This window comes from Sphaeramia orbicularis, chromosome 18 (assembly GCF_902148855.1).
Source record: "Sphaeramia orbicularis chromosome 18, fSphaOr1.1, whole genome shotgun sequence".
In the NCBI taxonomy this organism is placed as follows: domain Eukaryota; kingdom Metazoa; phylum Chordata; class Actinopteri; order Kurtiformes; family Apogonidae; genus Sphaeramia; species Sphaeramia orbicularis.
The window spans coordinates 44149700-44172107 of record NC_043974.1 but is presented as its reverse complement, the minus strand read 5'-3'; the positions used below and the strand labels follow the sequence as shown (position 1 = coordinate 44172107).

Below are 22408 nucleotides of genomic sequence, written 5' to 3'. Positions count from 1 at the left end.
GAAGAAGGTCACGCGTCTGTTTCTGCAGCTCTTTGGTTCTTGTTCAGACGCTTATTTGGGTTTCATTTTATTTGTTTTTTTGCGCAGCCGCAGAACTGGCGCATCTCTGCACCTTTCAACACGATTCCAACTGAAGTAGAAGAACTTCATTATTGTTGCAGACGCGTTCCCAGAAGCCTCAGCGGGGGTAACGGGCACTGACTGTGACAGAGGATAAGTCATCGTTAAGGGGGGGGGGGGGGGGGGGGGGGGGTGCGTGCGTGTGTGTGTGTGTGTGTGTGTGTGTGTGTGTGTGTGTGTGTGGTGGTGGTGGTGGTGGTGGTGGGGGGGGGGTTATGGGCGCACATCCCACTGAGAAACTGCGGTAAATAATGAAAAAGGCGCAGGTATTAAACCGGAACCACGCCATGTTGGATGGATATCAGAGCTGATTTATGACGGGGGGGGGGGCGGCAGATGCGGACTTGCAGAACCTGAAGGCGGGCTCAGTGCGCTGGAACGCCCGCGCGTCCAAACTGTGCCAGGACCTGGAGCAGGACGCACCAGTCCGGGAGCGCACGGAGAGCACAGGACCAGCCGAGTCCGGATCAGCTCCGACCGGGTTTATCTTTTTTTATTTTAAATTTTTTTTCAGGATTCGTCTTGTTGTGTCGTCGTAGCATGACGGACGCTCCTTTTTGTGGCTTCACGTGAAACTCAGCTCGACATGGAGACGTTCACGGACCACGAGCTGCTCATCAACTCCACGGAGCTCAACAGGATTCTGTGCAGTTTTGGAATCAAGAACATTTCAGAGTGTGAGACTGAGCAGCAGGACGCACCAGCCGAACCCACAGGTACCCCAAACCCCCACATGGACCCTGCACCCCCACAGGTACCCCAAACCCCCACATGGACCCTGCACCCCCACATGGACCCTGCACCCCCACATGGACCCTGCACCCCCACATGGACCAGCCCTGTCACTCACTTTCTACTGATTTTATTCCAAAAACGCGTCCTTTTCCCACTGGAGTGTGCGCCACAAGACACGGCGCTTTGGGCTTTTTTTTTTTGCGCCAGTGCGCATTACGCATATGGCTCAGGTCCTCTGTAAAGCTAATGCAGTCTGGAAAAGGTCTGAGGCGACACAAAGAGGGATGGAAACAGGACAGGAGAGCTGTTACACAACGCAAAACTGCAAAAAGGCTGCAGGAGAATATGGAGAAAGGAGGAATAAAACAGGATCTGACCGAAAAATGAGCTGTTAGGGTTCATGTAGGAAAGTAAATTTAAATATTTAGATAAAAGAGTTGAGTTAAACATGTGAAATACAGCCGAAAATAATAATCACTGGTCACTTTTACTGAGAAAATGACATGTATCTGTGATAGAAGACGAGTTTGCTTGCATTCGTAAAGAAAATGAATAATATTATTAATAGAAATAAGGATTATAGTGGTAGAAACGTATGTTTTGAATAAGTAATGAATATCATCAACAAAATATGGTAAAAATATGATGAATTAAAGTGTTTACATGGAAGAGTTGAGTTAAACATGTGAAATACAGCAGAAAATAATAATCACTGGTCATTTTTACTGAGAAAATGACATGTATCAGTGGTGAAAGAAGGGTTTACATGTATTAGTAAAGAAAATGAAGAGTAAAAATAATAATATTAGGAATAAAAAATATGGATTATAGTGGTAGAAAAGTATAAGTATTGAATAAGTAATGAATAACATTAACAAAATATGGTAAAAATATGATCAATTAAAGTGTTTATCGTGCAGTGAAGTGGAATCTACCAGTGTTTTATTCTTAAATCTGATAGTTTTGGATTTATTTCCCCTAAATTTATAACAATTTATATCCCCTAAATGTAGAATGAACAGTTTAATCTCATTCATGTATGAGCTGACACGTTAAACTATTTAGATAAAAGAGTTGAGCTAAACATGTGAAATAGAGCAGAAAATAATAATCACTGGTTGTTTTCACTGAGAAAATCAAATGTATCAGTGGTGGAGGAAGGGTTTACATGTATTAGTGAAGAAAATTAATCATATTAGTAATAAAAATACAGATTATAAAAGTAAAACTATTGAATATGTAATGAATATCATTAATAAAATATGGTTAAAATATGATAAATTAAAGTATTTACATTCAACAGTTGAGTTAAACATGAAATACAGCAGAAAAGAACAACCAAAGGTCAGTTTTACTGAGAAAATGACAAGTATCAGTGATAGAAGAAGGGTTTGCAAGGAAATGAATAGTAAAAATGATAATATTAGTGATAAAAATATGGATTATAGTGGTGAAGAAGTATAAGTATTGAATAATTAACGAATAACATCAACAAAATATGGTAAAAAAATAAAAAAAAAAGATAAATTAAAGTGTTTACACGGAAGAGCTGAAGTAAACATGTGAAATAGAGCAGAAAATAATAATCACTGGTTGTTTTTACTGAGAAAATCAAATGTATCGGTGGTGGAGGAAGGGTTTGTATGCAAATGAATAGTAAAAATGATAATATTAGCAATAAAAATACGAATTTTAAAAGTAGAGAAGTATAACTATTGAATATGTAATGAATATCATTAACAAAATATGGTTAAAATATGAGAAATTAAAGTATTTACATGGAGGAGTTGAGTTAAACGTGTGAAATACAGCAGAAAGTTCTAAATAAAAAATAAAAATAGGGATTATAGTGGTAAAAAAGTATAAGTATTGAATAAGTAATGAATATCATCAACAAAATATGGTTAAATATGATCAATTAAAGTGTTTACAATGCAGTAAAGTGGAATCTACCAGTGTTTTATTCTTAAATATGATAGTTTTGGATTTATATTTTAATTTATTTTACATTTTCCTGCTGTAGATGTTAAAGGTTGAGCTCGTTTGAACAAGTTTATAATGTATTTGTTGTGAAATGTACAGTTTCTGCAGAACACATACATACAAAAATATAAAAAATATAGAATAAACAGCTGTTGCACCCATATTTATAAAGATGTGATAAAGAACGGTCACATTTTACATTCATCAGGGACTATTTTAATCGACAGGCTGCATAAATGTGAATATTATCTGTTTTTAGTTTTGACAAACACCTTTTACACCAAATAATTAATCGATTAATAAATAAAATACACATGAAAATCATTAGTTTCAGCCTTAAACAATGAGTTGACACATGTTAAATTAAACTATTTAGATAAAGAGTCAGAAAATAATAATCACTGGTCACTTTTACAGAGAAAATGACATGTATCAGTGGTGAAAGGAGGGTTTACATATATTAGTAAAGAAAATGAACAGTAAAAATAGTAATATTAGGAGTAAAAATAGGGATTATAGTGGTAGAAAAGTATAAGTATTGAATAAATAATGAATAACATCAACAAAATATGGTAAAAATATGATCAATTAAAGTGTTTACAGCGCAGTGAAGTGGAATCTACCAGTGTTTTATTCTTAAATCTGATAGTTTTGGATTTATTTCCCCTAAATTTATAACAATTTATATCCCCTAAATGTAGAATAAATAGTTTAATCTCATTCATGTATGAGCTGACACGTTAAATTAAACTATTTAGATAAAAGAGTTGAATTAAACATGTGAAATAGAGCAGAAAATAACATGTATCAGTGGTGGAGGAAGGGTTTACATGTATTAGATAAATAAGTTTAAATTAAAAAATAAAATAAAAGAAGAATAAAATAACTATTGTAAGTGTTACAGTGGTAGTAATTTAATAAGCAATGAATATCATCGACATAATGTGGTTGAAGTCTGATAAATGAAAGTGTTTATCGTGTATTGAAGTGGAATCTGATGTTTTTGAACCATTTTATCAAGTGTGAATAAATCTAAGGTTGAATCGTAGAAAAAATGTAATAAAAAATGTCATAAATTCACCTGTTTCTAAAAAATTGACCAAGAACACAAGCCTGTACTCAGATATTATGTTAATCAGTGATGATTTAATCGTTAATCGCTGCTTAAATGTGACTTTTTTTTTTTTTTTTAACTTGTCTTGTCCTTCATCCTAACAGCAGAATGGGAGTCTGGCTCCTTTTGGGGCTGAACACATTTGTTTTGCCAAAGGACACTTCATAAACTAGATGAAGCTCCCCTTAAGATTCTACTGTGTTTACTATGAGTTTTATTGAACCACATTTGGATCCCGGACCTGACATGGGGGGGGGGGCAAGGTGGCGAAGACCCTCACAAGAAAGTATCAACAACACAAACAGTAACAACCATGATGATAATTATAATAGAAACTATCAGTACAACCACAACTGAGTAAACTGGGCAGAAGAGAGAAAACACAACTACAAAAAAATAAAAGAAAATACATAAGACCTGTTAAATGATGAATGTAAGAAAAGAAAGCATGAGCAGGATATCGTATACCACGTCCACCCAAATAATACCAGTAACAAATAATCCCAGTACCAGATAGTCCCAGTACCAGATAATCCCAGTACCAGATAGTCCCAGTACCAGATAATCCCAGTACCAGATAATCCCAGTACCAGATAATCCCAGTACCAGATAATCCCAGTACCAGATAATCCCAGTACCAGATAATCCCAGTACCAGATAGTCCCAGTACCAGATAATCCCAGTACCAGATAGTCCCAGTACCAGATAATCCCAGTACCAGATAATCCCAGTACCAGACCCACACACCAGTGCTTCTCTTTCATCTTCTGTGTCAGACTGAACCAGTCAAACAGACTGAGGTGAAGAACACAGACATGCAACCACAGCTGCCCCTCCAAGGACCAGGGGCGGACCCAGAGTGCCCCAAGGCCTAAGGGTGGCACCCCCCACCCCCACCCCACCCCGAGCAATGCAGCCAGCTGAATTTTTTTTCTTTTTTTGTTTACTGCATGTTTTTGGGGTTGAGGGTCCAACAGTGAAGACAGACCCCTTTTCCATCAGAATATTCTACTGTCAGTTTTTTCCAGCCTTAAATAAACGGTTCCTTTTGTTTGCGTTCGTTCCTGCTCGCTAACACGTCGGTCTAACCGCTGTTTCCATCAGACATCCACCAGACGGTGCGGATCGTCCTCTACTGCCTCATCTTCCTCCTGGGCGTGGTGGGAAACAGCCTGATCATCCTGGTCCTGGTCCAGAACCGGCGCATGAGGACCGTCACCAACCTGTTCCTGCTGTCGCTGGCGCTCAGTGACCTGATGGTGTCGCTGGTGTGCATCCCCTTCACACTCATCCCAAACCTCATGAGGGACTTCATCTTCGGAGCCGGGATGTGCAAACTGGTCATGTACTTCATGGGTGAGTGGAGGCGGTCCAGGTCCTGGTCCAGGTCCTGGTCCAGGTCCATAACGAACTCGGGTTGACGTTAGTGATGGTGAAATCAGTGTAAAGACCGAAAATAGTTCCAGTGTCCCTGTACGTCAGCCTCAGGTTAGCAATCTACCAATAATCAGTCCACAGTTGAATGTGTGAGGTTCTCTGGTTCTGGTCTATGGTCCAGTCCTGGTTCTGGTCTGTGTTCCAGTCCTGGTTCTGTTCTGTGTTCCAGTCCTGGTTCTGGTCTGTGTTCCAGTCCTGGTTCTGGTCTGTGTTCCAGTCCTGGTTCTGTTCTATGGTCCAGTCCTGGTTCTGTTCTATGTTCCAGTCCTGGTTCTGTTCTGTGTTCCAGTCCTGGTTCTGTTCTATGTTCCAGTCCTGGTTCTGTTCTATGTTCCAGTCCTGGTTCTGGTCTGTGTTCCAGTCCTGGTTCTGTTCTATGTTCCAGTCCTGGTTCTGTTCTGTGTTCCAGTCCTGGTTCTGGTCTGTGTTCCAGTCCTGGTTCTGTTCTATGGTCCAGTCCTGGTTCTGTTCTGTGTTCCAGTCCTGGTTCTGGTCTGTGTTCCAGTCCTGGTTCTGTTCTATGGTCCAGTCCTGGTTCTGTTCTATGTTCCAGTCCTGGTTCTGTTCTGTGTTCCAGTCCTGGTTCTGTTCTGTGTTCCAGTCCTGGTTCTGTTCTATGTTCCAGTCCTGGTTCTGTTCTATGGTCCAGTCCTGGTTCTGTTCTGTGTTCCAGTCCTGGTTCTGTTCTGTGTTCCAGTCCTGGTTCTGTTCTATGTTCCAGTCCTGGTTCTGTTCTATGGTCCAGTCCTGGTTCTGTTCTATGTTCCAGTCCTGGTTCTGGTCTGTGTTCCAGTCCTGGTTCTGTTCTATGGTCCAGTCCTGGTTCTGTTCTGTGTTCCAGTCCTGGTTCTGTTCTATGTTCCAGTCCTGTGGTCTGGATGCAGATCAATCTAACTATAGAAGTGGGCGGGACTTTCACTGGCGGAGAACTCAGCTCATCCAATCACAGTCCATGTATGACTTCTATCAGTGACCAATAGGAACTAGACTGATATCTGGAACCATTTACATGTTCTAAACCATCAACAGATGGACCAGTAGAAGGAAAGGAACATTTTAATATTTAAAAAAATTGTCAAAATTTCAAAACTGTAACAAACTTTATAGATATTGTCCCAAAGAAGATACAGATCAAATCTGAAATGAATCCGTTTGGTAGTTTTGGAGAAGACTGTTGAAATGTAGACACAGCTGACCTGGAATTTGACCCCTCAAAGGTCACTCAAGGTCAAAGGTCATGGACCCAAATGAAAGTCCATATATGACTTCTATCAGTGATCAGCAGGAACTATACTGACATCTGTAAACATTCACATGTTATAAACCACTGGTTTCCAAACTTTTTTGGCTCGTGACCCCATTTTAACATCACAAATTTCTGATGATCCCAGACATTTTTTTGCTAAAATTAATTTGTTTTTGATCATGTCACAGTTTGCTAAACTATGTTGCAAATAAACATTAATTTGATTTGACATTTAGTCTATATAATGTATATTATTATGGACAGAGGCAGTAAATCCAGGTGTAGATTACTGCACAAAGACAGTTTTCTTTTCCTTGGTCAGAATCTGTCCAGTCAGTCCAGCTGGGATTTACAAGGAGGACAATTAATACTGAACAAACAAGAACTGAAGCTGACACATAAACAGAACCACAGTGCTGCAGTTTCACACTCAGTTTGTCTTTTATGGATTGGGCTCATCTCTGTCAACTCTCCATATATTTTTTATTAGTAAGTTGTTGTTTTTTTTTTTAAATTATTTTTATCAATTACTAGAAATTTCAGGTGATCCCATTTGAATTCCAGGCGACCCCACATGGGGTCCCGACCCCAAGGTTGAAAAACACTGTCATAAACCATCAAAAGTCTCAAAGGAAAATCTGGGGCAGAAGATGAGCAGATGATCGTCCAAAAAGCTTTAAAACTAAACTTTCCTGAAGCCGTTAAAGTCAAACTGAAACTGTGTGATTTGAGGCTGACCGTCTGTGTTTGACTTTGTCTTCAGTCAGTTCAGGTTCTACTGTTTCCTGGTGCAGGTGTCGCTGATATTCAGTCCAAACTCCTTCCTTCTTTGAACAGAAATGGGACTCTAGACCCATGTGAACACACGTCTGAATATTTCCTTGTCGAAGACAATAGAAGCTGTTAGTCATAAAAATAAAAGTCATGAAACGTCTTTTTTCTCATATGTTTAAGTTCATTCATTCAGTTCAGGACGGATTTGGGTGAAAATTTCAGGAAATGTTAATACTGACACAAGGAACAAAAGATAACATTTTGGTGGTGATCTGGGGGGGGGCACTGATCTGCCTTGGCAGATGTCTGTGCTCTCCGAGTGCTTTTCTAGTTTTTTATTTTTTCATCCTGGCATATGTCAGTGATTAACAGTAACTGGTTAATATAGATTATTTTGTGTTGTAGGTCAAATGTTAAATGCTAAAATATGTCAGTGTGCATTTTTTACTCACTGTGGAAAAAGGTGTTAGTGTATTTTCTGTTGTTTAAAATGTGCTGATTTTAGTGTCTGGGTCAGAGTTTAAAAAAAAAGAAAAAAAAACATGCAAAAATGAATCAACTTTAGAATTGTGACTTAATCCAAATTGTGAAAAATCATATTTGCTTTGATACCATGCAGGTCACAGTGTGCTTAATACGCTCACCTGGACACCGGAGGGTTAACGAGCACGGTCCAAACCAAATACACTCAATAATAATTAATAAATGCTAATTGTTCGTCAGGTATCCAACTCATTCTTCAATGTCGTTTCTGATTTGAATAAATTCCTCGTCCTGGGTCCGATCAGTATAAATGACGCTGCTTTAATGGTGTTTTCATCCGATTAGGGGTCTTGGTTTTTTTTCCTGGTTCCTGTGTCTCTGTTTAGATGACAGTGATGCGCTCCAGGTTGTTTCCTCATTTGTTCGTGTGTTTATCTGTTTAGAACTCGACTGTATTTATTAAGTGAGTGCGGGGCAGGATGTTGGCCGCCGCTGCCGCCCGTTAAATTTAATGTGACTGAAGGTTAATGTGTCGCAGCGTTAGAAGGCGTCCAGTAAACACAGTGACATGTTGTTAGGACGGTTCGCAGCGTTACAAAGGCCAGGACCGCTGGAGAAACAACGACAAATGACAAAGAGGACGATTAGAAAAGGAAAACAACAGTCAGACATAAAAGAACAGATTTAGAAAACAGGAGGAGGAGGAGGAAGGGAAGGCTGTCGGAAGAGTCAGAATAAAACCAGACCATCATCCAAATATCAGACTGGGGATGGAACCATATGAACGTTTCAAATCAGGGTTATTGGGACCAAAATTATCATGGTTATCATTATTATCGCAGTATTAGTGTTTGCTCCTGGAGGATTCTGTTAACTGGCTTAGAGTCTGGTTTTGACCAACTCTATATATAAAATGTCATCAGATAACTTTTTTGTTGTGATCTGGTGTTATATAAATAGAATTGGATTGATTGAGTGATTTGATTGGTTTTCCCCTGTAAGTCGCTTTGGATAAAAGCGTCTGCCAAATGCATAAACATAAACATATTATTGAAATTGTGCTCAAAATGTCCCAAAAGTACTGATACACACACTGAAATAATTGAACCAAGTTGTTTTTTGAAAAAAACAAAACAAAATTAAAAAAAAAACAAATATAATAATTGGTACAATGTACTTTCTCTTGGCAGAAACATTCAAATATTAACCCTTAGTGGTCTGAGCTGTTTTTCAGTCCTTTTGATTTTGCCTTTATATACTATATAAACAAATGTTTACTATACCCATGTTTGGTATCGGTTTTTTCAGCACAACTTCATCTAAATCATCTGTCTATTATTTTTTTCACTTTAACCTACTATAAAAACACAAAAGGACAGAAAACACAAAAAAATATAAAATCCGATTTGAAAAATGTATATAATTTATTGCATAAATAACACACAGATGCTTAACGAACCTTTTCAAAGACTTTAAAAGTGAATATTGGTTCCAAATATTAGGTATAAAAATTAAAACTGGAATAAATTAAAACTATACTCAAATATTTGACATAAAAGCAGATCTTTACATAGATGTTTTTTCCCCTAAAAGTGCAGTAATCAAACACGGTTATCATGAGAATTAGAATTTAAACGGTAACAGAAACCGTCTACTACTACCGTGGTTTATCATTATGCCGGTAATCGTAAGTAAGTAAAGTTTTATTTATGTAGCACTTTTTTAAACAACATGTTACAAAGTGCTTCACATAAAGAAGAGACAGATCAAATCAAATCAAATTTGAAGGCAATCATTACATCCCTATATCAGACAAACTAAAATAGAAGCACAACATTTAGGATTTTACAGGTTTTACTACAGTAATATGAGCTAAAAACGCACCAATAAGTACTTTTATGACTGTCTTAGTGAGTTCGATCAGCTGTTTTTGTTCTTATTTTCAGTCTTTATTCCAGACACAGTCTCTAAAACATGATATTTTACATTTCAGACTAAATATAAGTGAAGACATAACCTATATGTTGTTAGATAGTGGGCTGGAAAAGCTCAAACAACCACTGGACAGAGATAAACTAGCTGTTAGCAAAGTTTTTAGTTTTTAGCTACGGTTAAACTCGTAAAAATGATATTTTTTAATCTAGGGCTGAGAAATACAATGATAACGATATATATCACAAAATAACTTTTCACCTAATGTCAGTGCAGTTTAGACGCTCAATTAAACCAACTTCTACAATGATCTTTTTTTCAGTCTTTATATCAGGCTAAACTAATAAACCAGATCAGATAAGATTTAAAAAAAAAAAAAAAAAAAAGCTAATGAGCCAATTTGCTAACTGGTTTTTGGAATGTTTTCTGTATTTATGCTAATCTGACAGTTTTACATTTCAGACAAAAGATAAGAAGAATATAATTTGTTCAGTATTGACTTTTCAAATCCCACATTTATGTAATTTTCCTGCGGCTAAAGCTAAATCAGCTAATTTTTTTCTGTTTCTATGCTAGGCTAAACTAGCAAAGTATGTTTGTGGGGTTCAAAAGGTCAAACAGACCAGTTTTAACTCTTTATTTTCAGTTTTTACATCAGGGTAAACTAATAAAACATGTTACTATCACATTTCAGATAAGAAAAAGGATAGAACTGATTAACGACTGAGATAATTCGTTGTATTTTTTAATGGAGCTACTGTGTTCATTTCCTGTGTTTGTTATTTTAGGCTAAAATTCCTGGTAAAACAAAAGATAAGGATATAATGTGTCAGATATTGACTTTGAACGTTCCACTTGGATGTATTTGAACCTGTGGATAAAAGCAGACAGGTTGTTTTTATAGTTTCCAACCAGGCTAAGCATGACTTTGACATGTGAGATAAGAAACGAGATAAGAAACGAGATAAGACTGATTAACCAGTGAGCTGTAAAAACTCCAACAGGTGTATTTTTAACCTCTGGGTCATTTACAGTCAAACTGACTCCAAGTTTTTATTTTGTTTTGGTGCAAAAACTAAAATTAAAGCATGAAATGTTTACAATTACAAATTATCCTTTAAAAAAATTTGAATAACATGACAAACCGGATATTTCTTAAGAAAAATCAGTGTAATTTTATCAGTGTTCTGCCTCAGTTTATCATTTATGCGTGTACATTATAACGCACAGATCACAGTGGATCAACTACACAAAACATTTAATAACAGGCTGAATGTTGGTACAGTTACACAGATTTTCCTTATGATATTTCATGTTCATATTGGGTCAGTTTATTCAGAAAGGATAGACTGTAAATATAAACAGTCATGTACTTTTACTTTTTACACTAAAACAAACAGAAAACATTTGTAGTTGTTATTATTTGTAGGTTATTGTGTTATTATTTTACTGGTTCTGATCCACTTTAGATCATATTGGGCATTGATTGTTAATATCTTCAGTGTGTTTTTTAATTCCATGGGCCGGATTGGACTCCTTGGCGGCCGGTTTTGGCCCACGGGCCGTAGGTTTAAAACCTCTGCTTTAAAGTTCCTTTTTAGTGACGTCAGACTCAGAAAATCCACCACACATTTAAACCCTAAAGTTAAATTTAACATCCAGTTGAAATTACAACAAGAGGAGCTAAATTAAACTCTTTAATTTGAGTAAAAATGTGTCTAAAATAGTAAAATATATGTAATTAAATCCAATGACTGTGATATGATGCTCATCCTGTAGTTCATATTAACATTTGCTTTGTGTGTTTGTTTTGTTTGTGTCTTTTCCTTCTGTGTTTGTGTTTTGTTTTATTCTGTTTTTTCTTTCAAGTTGGGTGGGAAGGGATAATGGCTTATTATTGGGGCTGTGCACTGGCAAGAATTTGACGATAAGATACAAATCACAATACTGGGATCACGATACGATATATCGTGATATATCACAATACGGTTAACAAGGCAATATTTTTTGTTTTGTGTCTTCTTTTAAAAGATTATTTACTGGTAAAAACTTATAGTGCAGCATTCGAATAAATAAAGTTTGAAAATGCGGCTTTACCAGTAAAAAAAAAAAAAATACACAAATAAACAAATAATGTTTTACAGACGTTACAGTTTCAGATCCTGCTTAAATGTTTGCATTCTATTGCGAAAAGAACAGATAATGTTCGGTCCCTGAATCATCCAACATCAGAACATTATTTTTGTTCATTTCCAATAAAAAAACAATAAAAAACATCTGCCTCTTTCAGACAGGAACAAGTGCTTTTAGGATGATTGAAATAACTGTTATCAGTTTCAAAAAACTACATGTATGACCTGCAATATCACAATAATACTGTTGGAGCAAAATACCCATGTGAATATAGAAATAAAAGAGCATGACAAACAAAAAAACAAAATGAATCTCTGCCATATCTGCATTTGAATAAATACTTCAAAATATCGATACAGTATCATGTAGTGAAATATCGCGATATATTGCGGAAATGATATTTTCTTACACCCCTACTTATGATAGTTCCTTCATAGAAGCCACTGAGGTTAGATTAAAACTGTTGCTCTCAGAATACACTGTATAAAGAAAACTGTCTCCTACCTTCAACCAGAACTCTTGGAAATATTGTACATGTCAGATATTTTTATGTGTGTATGAAAATCTAATAAAAAGATTTATATATATATATATATATATATATATATATATATATGGAAAAAAAACATTTACTGAAGCTGTGTTTAACTGTACTTAGTTCATTTCTTCCCTTCCTGGTTGTGGTGCCGTCTGCACTCTGATTGGCTGATTAAAGAACCCCCTTTTATTAAACTGGATCTCTGAATATGTGCTGATCAAGGTTCTAATATACTAGTCAACATTTGCTAGGGATCAGTTTTATATTTGCACAATAATTGATGTTGTATAATATTTTGGGTGACTTCATATATTATGTGTGTACTTTGGCTAGTCATGTAAAGAAAAATGGACTAAAAGGTAAAAAAACATACATTTTTATTGCACTTTCAGGCAAAAGGGTGATACAACCGTAGAAATTAGAGTTCACAACAAGTACTCTTCCAATTTTGTTTTCACTGAAACCACTCAGAATGTTCTGAAACATACGGTGTGATGTCAGTAATGTGTGAGGCCACCATCCGCACCCACAGGCTGTACTCCACTGGGAAAGTACATTTTCAAGTTTCCAGAATTACACCCTCGAATATAGCAAAGTTATAGTCCTGATCCCTAGCAAATGTTGACTAGTGTAGTTTTGGATTTTTCATTCTAGTTTAGTTTGACTTAGTTTTGACTTTTTTTTTCTCTAATTCAGTTAGTTTTAATTCATTTTTAGAGCAGGTTTGCTTGTTTTTATTAGTTTTCGTTATTTTCTAAATGCTTCGTTTTAGTTTCTTTGTATCTTTTCTCTTCTTCTCTGTCGTCATATTCAAATAAATCCCAGACAGGACTCTGCTGCTTTCTCCCAACTTTAGTCTCCATGTTTCCAGGTCGAGTGGGGACCAGAAGACGACTGGAAACCACAAGTGACGGACCCTTAAATATCATACGGTGCTGCTAACTAAAATTGCTTGAGGGAAATAAATCGATTTTATATCAATCCGACATTGACAAAGACAAAAACGAAGGGAATTTTATCCAGAATTTTTATCTGTTTTAGTTAGTTTTGTAAACATACAATACAGTTTCAGTTAGTTATCGTCTGTTTCTTTTAATTATAGCTTTTATTTATTTCAGTTAATGAAAATGTTTTTTCAATTCTAGTTTTCCTCATATCGTTAGTTTCCGTTAACGATAATAACCTCGGTGCCGATGTGGTCTCCTCAGGGGTCTCGGTCAGCGTGTCCACCTTCAACCTGGTGGCCATCTCCCTGGAGCGTTACAGCGCCATCTGTAACCCGCTGACCTCCAGGACGTGGCAGACCAAATCCCACGCCGTCAAGGTCATCACGGCCACGTGGGTGGTGTCCTTCGTCCTGATGCTGCCCTACCCCATCTCCAGCACCCTGAAGCCCTTCACCCGCCTCGACAACTCCACCGGACACATGTGCCGCCTGGTGTGGCCCAACGACACCACCCAGCAGTCCTGGTGAGGCCGCTAGGGGGCGGAGCTTTAACTCAAACCACACCTCCACGCAGCATGTGTCACTGACCGATCATTTCAGATGATTTTCTGTTGATTTACTCACACTGACCCCGTTTACACAAGCAGAAAAACCCGATAACTGTTTTTAATCAGACCATTGTAATAATCAGATGTGATGCGTTCACATGCACTTTGGAAATACGATAACCCATAAACCCTGGTTTAGATGTTTCAGTCCATTATTGGGTTTATTTCGTATACAGCGACAGCAGAATCAAACTTCCTGAGTCCGTTTCCATCCACACTGATACTCTGATCAGTATCTGATTATTATTGATCATGTAAACAGCAGTAATCTGATTACAATAGATCACCTGGATTTGTCCCCAATACTCCCATGTCTTCAAACATGTATAAACAAAAGAAACTGTTAAAAATGAAAGTGATGTCATGGAACACAATAAAAGGAAATTTGATTACACTGTCACTAGAAGAAAACAAAACAAAACTGAACAAAAGTTGAATAAAATAACGAACAAAACCAAACAAAAATAAAGTTAGAAAAAAATGACCAAAACCCCCCAAAAATGGCATAAAATACATTAAAAAACTAACAAAACTGAAAAAATTAAACAAAACAAACAAAAAAAATTAACAGAACCAATTTAAGAAAATTTATAAAATAATGAAAACAGGACAAAAATTAAACAAAATGATGAAAAATTAGCAAAACAAAACAAAACTCTGTAAAATAATAAAACCCTGAAGGAATAGTTCATCACCTGTTTTTTAATTAATTCATTTGTCATGCACTAATGAGTTCGATAAGTGGGTAAATCAGTTTGCACTGCAGTGCACCGATTGCCTTGTTCTCGCAGCCCTTCCGTTAGCTTAGCTTAGCCTAGCTTAGCATAATGGCTTCATTCCTCTGGTCAGACGTAGCCAGGCTTTTATAGGTGATCCGTAGTATTTTATGAGTGATTTTGGTAAATTCAGTTCTCCCTAATCCTTCCTTTAGTCCGCTGGGGTCAATATGATCACAAACTGAGGCTCAAATCATGGTCATGTGACTTACTGCACTAATAAAATCTGGGCAAATAAAAACTAATGCAAAGCTAAAACGCTAAAGCAAAGCTAATTTAGCGTATGCATCCCTTCCAACAAAAAGATTTTCCAACTTCCGTCAACACAACAGTCCATAGATTGAGTGCAGTAAGTCGCAGATCGAAAGAAATAATTAGGGAGAATCGGATTTCACAAAATCACTGACAAAAGACAACAAATCACCTTTAAAAACTGGCTACGACTGACCATGGAAATGCAGTGACTATGCTAAGCTAAGCTAACAGAGGGGCTAAGCTAAGCTAACAGAAGGGCTGTGAGAACAAGGCAACGTCAGCACTGCAGCACAAACCCTTCTGCTCACTTCTCTACCTCATTAATACTTCATGTAAACCTTTATTTGGGTTTAACATTTCCATGGAAACAGAAGAGAAAATACTTTAGTTCCCGATTAATTTCTTCTGGAAAAATAAATCGGATTTAAAAAACATCATGTAACTGTACCCATTGTCAAAAATAAGACCAGGTTTCTGATATTTTAAGTTCGCAATGAGTAATTATGGAATTAATTTACACATCGAAACATTTACTTCCATATAATAAAAGTGGGATAAATATAAACAAACATTGCCAGTTAATTGAACAGGATGATATGAGTGTAGTTTTCTAAATGATCCAATCAGCTGTTAGTGTCCTCCATCAGGTCCACTTCTCTAACGTCTCTGACCTTCATCTTTGTCCTTCATTCTTCGTCTTCATCCCAGGTACGTGTCTCTGCTGCTCCTCCTCTTCCTCATCCCTGGAATCGTCATGACGGCGGCGTACGGACTCATCTCCGTGGAGCTTTACCGCGGCATCAAGTTCGAGTTGTCCAATAGGAAGTCGAGCAGAGGTACGACAACCAATCACAGCGAGGCGTACAGGTCTGATGTTCCTCCAAGCATCAAGACTCGTTCTAGTTCCATTTGTTGTGTTTTTTTCTTGTCTTTCATTAGTTTCTGTAAACTCAAGCTTCTGTTTATTGAACTAAACAGATTTTGTGGTTAAAGGCTTAAACTGATCAGACAGGAAAATGACTTCATCACTTAAATGTTTGATGGTTTATGTTCTATGAAGCCATTACGCTAGCCTTTAGCATTAGCTCTAGCTCCTTATGTTGTTGAACCACACCCATTTTGTCCATATATGGTCACTTCTTGCTCCAAAAAAAGACACATGATGACGACTAAAACAGAATTATGTCTTCGATGTCGTGCCCGAAATTTTTTTTAAAAATTAAACCGATCGTGATGAATTTATCTAAAAATACAGATTCAGACTAAACAGGAAGAGTACATGTTTAGCTAGCTAGCAAACAATTTAGCATTTTGTTTATGGATAGATGAAATACCTTATTTTGTGTTATTTAAATTCAAGTTACATTTACATTAGCTTTCATTTGGATAGAATAGAATAGAATAGAATAGAATAGAATAGAATAGAATAGAATAGAATAGAACAGTGTTGAATAGAATAGAATAGAATAGAATAGAATAGAATAGAATAGAATAGAATAGAATAGAATAGAATAGAAAAGGGTTGAATAGAAAAGAATAGAATAGAATCGAACAGAATAGAACAGTGTTGAATAGAACAGAATAGAATAGAACAGAATAGAATAGAACAGTGTTGAATAGAATAGAATAGAACAGTGTTGAATAGAATAGAATAGAATAGAATAGAACAGTGTTGAATAGAATAGAATAGAACAGTACAGAGTAGAATAGAATACTATAGAATAGAATTGTATACAATACAATAGAATAACATAGTATAGAATAGAATTGTACAGTATAGAACTGAACAGTATAGAATAGAATACAATAGAATAGAATAGAAGATACTAGGGGTAATTCAAAATGTTGCTTGAACTTTAATTCTAATTTCCATTCATCTACTTCTTTTTATTAAACAGACAGTTTTAATAGTGGCAGACTTCTGTTTAATGTTTATTTTCTAAACGTTTATTAATGTTCATAAGGAAACAAAAATGTCGGTAGGATTTTAAACATTAAACTAGCTTTTTGTGTCGTCTTCATACATTAAAAAAAATATCACCTTCAACACTTTGTACCCTAAATGTTTCTAAATGTTCTAATTCTTCTACTAAATAAGTCTTCATTGGTTCAGACTGGACACAATTTACTACGGCGTATTTTATAGGGACTATTTTAATCTGTGCGTACATACGTTACGTAAGCGTTTGAGCTTTAACGTGTGTTTGTTGGAGCAGGTCAGTGTATGTACAAGTGTCTAATAAAAACTAGTGTCTATGTTCAGTTGAATAAATAAACCTGTCGCCTACTTTAACGCTCAGCACAAAGCGAACGTTCACCAGAAACTCCCAGTGGAGGATTTTTTTTTAACACTTTATCGGGCGAGTGACTATTTTTGGTAATTTCCACACACATTACAAAACAGTGACAGCACCAGTTCCAGTGAGGACAGAGAGTCCACAATCTGAACGGGTTAAAAAAAAAAAAAAAAGAAAAGAATTTTCGTGGGTATGGGCCCGGGGGATGTTACACAAAATGCGGGTGGGCTCCTGACTCATGTTATGTTTCTTCTTCTTCGTTTTTGTTAGATCACGTTTGATCACACAAGGTTTTGGAGGACGAGATTCTCACTGTTTATTACTATCACTATTTAAGAGTCCGTATCCTGATAGTGCACCTCCATGTCATTGTACATTCTGTATAATGACAATAAAGTATCTTATCTGATTCTGGATCAGTAGTGGGGCAGAATGGTTATGTGTGTGCTGTGTTCAGATTACACTGGTCTACAAGGAAAATGCCTCCAGAATAAAAGTAATGAAATTTTACCACGAGAGTCACTGATAAAGAAAAGTCAAGTCAAAAAGGAGAGAATGGGTTTGACTCCAAAGGAATATTTGTCTCAGAGCTACAAGATCTACTTCCAAACACTGTCTGCACATTAGAATACATTCACTTTACAGGTTCTATTTAGTGGAAGATTTATAAAACTATTACATAAATGTACATAAACCAGTATATATGTGTAATAACACGTTATCGTATACCTTGAAAACATCAGCAAACTGGCACTTTTGTCATTTATTTTCCAGTTAATCTTATTAAAATACGTAACATTTAGCACATTTAATGTCTGAAGCAAATCATTTCTAAAAAAAAAATTGTAGACCAGTGTTATTGGATCACACCACACACAGTACCATCAAAACTGTTCAATGCCTGATTTTTATTTTCATGTGTGGGGTCTGGAACAGATCCAAAATCCCGGCTGTAGGAACCATGAAGTAATGGAACGAATGTAAGGAATGATGTTCAGAGGGAAGTGCTAAAATACTAAATATGTTCTAAAATACATGTTCCTTTCACCTGAAATGTATTTTTGTTGTATTTATTTATATATACACTTCTTACATTTTTTTTATTTTTTTTTGTCACTTATGAGTAAGGCACCAAATATGGTACCTTCATTAACCCTTAGGGGTCCATGGTCAAGGCCCCATGACTCAATCACATGACGTTTTCAACACGTCCTAGTGTCGGAAGTCAGTCACATAGACCACTGGGGAGAACTGCATTCATAAGTACGGACTTGAAACACTCTCCCACTTTTTATTTGATGTTGATAGAGCAAATACAACCGGAGATATGGCAGTTTGAACTCAACAAACACGAGTAAAAGTATGAAAATGAGGTGGGGGGTGTTATATTTCTGACCATATCTACGTCATTTTTTGTCCCTTTTAAAAAACGGAAAAACTGGCCAAATCTGCGGGTTCTAATCCACAGACTGCATTAGCATTACAGGTAAGGGTGAGGATGACCCCACCTGAACTGGATGAGGAAACCGGGAGGACCGGGTGGGGGGGTGGGGGTGAGAAAACGCCTATGTAAAGATCTGCTTTTATGTCAAATATTTGAGTATAGTTTTAATTTATTACAATTTTTATTTTACATACCTAATATTTGGAACCGATATTCACTTTTAAAGTCTTTGAAAAGGTTCGTTAAACATCTGTGTGTTATTTATGCAATAAATTATATACATTTTTCAAATCAAATTTTATATTTTTTTTGTGTTTTTTGGCCTTTTGTGTTGATATAACAGGTTAAAGTGAAATAATAATTACAGACAGATGATATAGATGAAGTTGTACTGAAAAAAAAAGATACCAAACATGGGCATAGTAAACATTTGTTTATATAGTGTAAAAAAGGCAAAATCAAAAGGACTGAAAAATGTCCAAAATAGGCTCAGACTTCTAAGGGTTAACTTTAATTTTCTACATATCAATAAAAACACTGAAAAATTCCACCAAAGTGACAAACTCTTGTTCTGTCCAAGGTTATTATCGTTAACAAAAACTAACAAAATGGCGAAAACTAGAATTGAAAAAACATTTTCGTTAACTGAAATAAATAAAACTATAATTAAAAGAAAAAAATGATAACTGAAACTGTATTGTGTGTTTACAAAACTAACTAAAACGGATAAAAATTATGGATAAAATTCCCTTCGTTTTCATCTTTGTCAATGTCAGATTGATACGAAATTGATTTATTTCACTTGAGCCATTTTAGCTGTTGGCACCATACAGTAGGTTATGGTCCGTCACTTGTGGTCACCTGTCGTTTAGAGTCGACTTCTTGTCCAAACTCTACCTAGAAACATGGAGACTAAAGTTGGGAGAAAGCAGCAGAGTCCTGTCTGGGATTTATCTGAATACGACGACAGAAGAAGAGAAAAGAGACGACAAAACTAAAACTAAACTAAAACTAAGCATTTAGGAAAAAAAGAAAACTAATGAAAACTAACAAACCTGCTCTAAAAACTCATTAAAACAAACTGAATTAGAGAAAGAAAAGTCAAAACTAAATAAAACTAAACTAGGATGAAAAGTCCAAAACTATTAGACCCTCGGTTCCGTCCTCCACTCCTGAACTTCAGAGTTCTTCTCTGAGTGAACGCTGGATAAACGCTCTGGGTTTTTGTTCCAGATCCGTCGTTGCTTAGTGACACAAACTTCTCCAACCAGTCGTCTCTTATTGTGTTTTAACTCCTCCGCTGTTTTCTATTTTTACCGTCTCCTCTGACAGACCGCCAATCCAGCACCGGCAGCATCAAACCCGGCGACAGCGACGGTTGTTATCTCCAGCCCTCCAAGAGGAAGAGTTTACCCATGAGCACCGGCGTCTTCGGCAGCTCCGCTAAGGACACGCTGGGCCGAGTGTCGAGCAGCGGCAGCTCCACCGCCAACCTGATGGCCAAGAAGCGCGTCATCCGCATGCTGCTGGTCATCGTCTTCCTGTTCTTCGTGTGCTGGATGCCGGTGTTCGTGGTGAACGCGTGGCAGGCCTTCGACCGGCGCTCGGCGTACCGTCTGACCGGCGCGCCCATCTCCTTCATCCACCTCCTGTCCTACACGTCGGCCTGCGTCAACCCCATCATCTACTGCTTCATGAACAAGCGCTTCCGTCAGGGCATGCTCGCCACCTTCAGCTGCTGCCGGAGAAACGCAGGCGGCGCCTCGGCGAAGTCGGCCGCAAATCGCCCGCTCAAGTTGGACACGGGTCGAACCAGAGCAGAACCAAAGACTCCAGAACAGAACGGTCACACGCCTCCGAGCGGAGCCAGCACCAGGTTCACCTACACCGGGATCCGAGCGTCGGCCTGGAGCGAGCTGACGTAACCAGGACGGAAATGTGACGGCGCCGACGGGACGAGTTCACCACCTGCCGCCGCTTTAGCTTCAAGTGTGACGTGGATACAAGACGAACGACCGGTGTCCTCAAAGAGAAACCAGACGTTCAGACTGAAGGACCTGGTTTAGCGTCTGGTCACAGCCAGGCCAATTAAACGCTCGTTAAACGCAGTTAAACAGGTTAACGGCGCCGACCGCTGCCGTTCAGATCCGATAATAAACACTCACCAGGTCCGTCACCTTAGCTGGAAAAACGCTGATGGAAGCAGCTGCACAAAAAGAAAAACAGAAAAGAACATCTGTACAAGCACTCATCATATATGACGGTCATGACTTTATGTAATCGTCTTCACGTAAAGTTCGCTCTTGCTTGACGTAACATGTGAAATATTTGTGAAAAATTAGCTTGAAACTAAACGAGCCTGTTCTTATAAGCTCATATAACCTGCTGCTGCCATGACCTGGACCACGAAAAGATGCAGATGACGGAGATTTTTTGTTTCACGATGTAGAAATAATGAGAAAAAAACCTTAGCTGAATTAGCGAAAGCACACAGCTAACGTGTTAACCTGTTACAGTTAGCTTCTTTAATTAAACTGAGTCTTTTTCTTGTTTTTTTCTTGAGTTGACGTACATTTAAAGTTCATCTGAAACATGTGAAAACAAAACGATAAATAATAAGGCTAGCCTGTTAGCATGTTTCGTCATGCTAACAGGTTAGCCTTATTAGCTTACAGGCATAATTAACTAAAGATAATGAAATACTTAACTGGCTTCTGTCATTACAAAAATAAACAGATACTTAAAAAGCATGAATAAGAATCCAGTTACCAACAAGGAAACAAGCGTTGGTAGGATCTTAAACATTAAGCTAGCTTTTTGTATAGCCTTCAAAACAATGGAATGACAAAGGAAGCAGAACTAATTTAATTATTAATTTGCAAAAAAAGAGTGGGAGTCCGTAAGTTATACTTTTTCCCACTCCTTTTCAAGCGCCGAAAAATTTAGTTTGACCGTGTTGTATGGTTCTTTATCTGATGATTCTATGTGCTCGAAATAAAACTAAAGTAACTATTAATAAGAAATTTTACAACAAAATGGTCACCTTCAACAGACTGCTCCATGTTACTATAGTGTCTGTTCTCACCTTCTGATAGAAACTAAATATTTAATCAATTATTCATCTAAATACTTCGACTGACACCACTCATGTCTGTCTTTAACATAAAGCTAATGGCGCAATTAGCCTAGCTTAGCATCAAATAATGAAAAAAAGTCAAACGGCTAAAATAACCTGGGTCTAAACTCAGAATTATTATCGTTTCAACAACTCCGAAACTTGTGAGTGGTATTTTGTTTTGTCATTTTCATACATAAAAAACAATTTTACACAAAAATTGCCACAATTGCAATGCTATGTAAGCTAATGTTATTCATTAGCTGTGAAGGCGACTGGGTTAACTTAGCATAAAAAAGAACAAAAGATTATAAATTCTATAAAAGATACAGATTTACAAGATGACTGGATTATTTCTAACACCTCTAAAGTTCATTATTTGTCGTTTTTTTGTGTTTAATCCAGATGTGAAATGATAAAACTGTTCGGAATGCTTTTCGAGGTAAACCAGGGCTCTCAAACTCATTTTCTT

At 37.1% G+C, this 22408-nt stretch overlaps 1 protein-coding gene across 1 annotated transcript; it reads left to right on the top strand.

The window, feature by feature from the left end:
* The first annotated feature begins 541 nt into the window (after positions 1-541).
* Positions 542-22381, top strand: cckar (cholecystokinin A receptor). The gene is made up of 5 exons (XM_030162953.1): positions 542-836; positions 5057-5308; positions 13704-13965; positions 15789-15916; positions 20154-22381. Exons 1-5 carry the CDS (start codon positions 707-709, stop codon positions 20744-20746), a joined length of 1365 nt encoding a protein of 454 aa, XP_030018813.1. The 5' UTR covers positions 542-706; the 3' UTR covers positions 20747-22381.
* Positions 22382-22408: the final 27 nt, after the last annotated feature.

Bases quoted from the DNA above. Each gene is read 5' to 3' on its own strand.
- cckar (XM_030162953.1), top strand. From the start codon at position 707: ATGGAGACGTTCACGGACCACGAGCTGCTCATCAACTCCACGGAGCTC. The intron at 5,309-13,703 runs GTGAGTGGAGGC...TGGTCTCCTCAG, and splicing joins ACTGGTCATGTACTTCATGG to GGGTCTCGGTCAGCGTGTCC. The intron at 13,966-15,788 runs GTGAGGCCGCTA...TCTTCATCCCAG, and splicing joins GACACCACCCAGCAGTCCTG to GTACGTGTCTCTGCTGCTCC.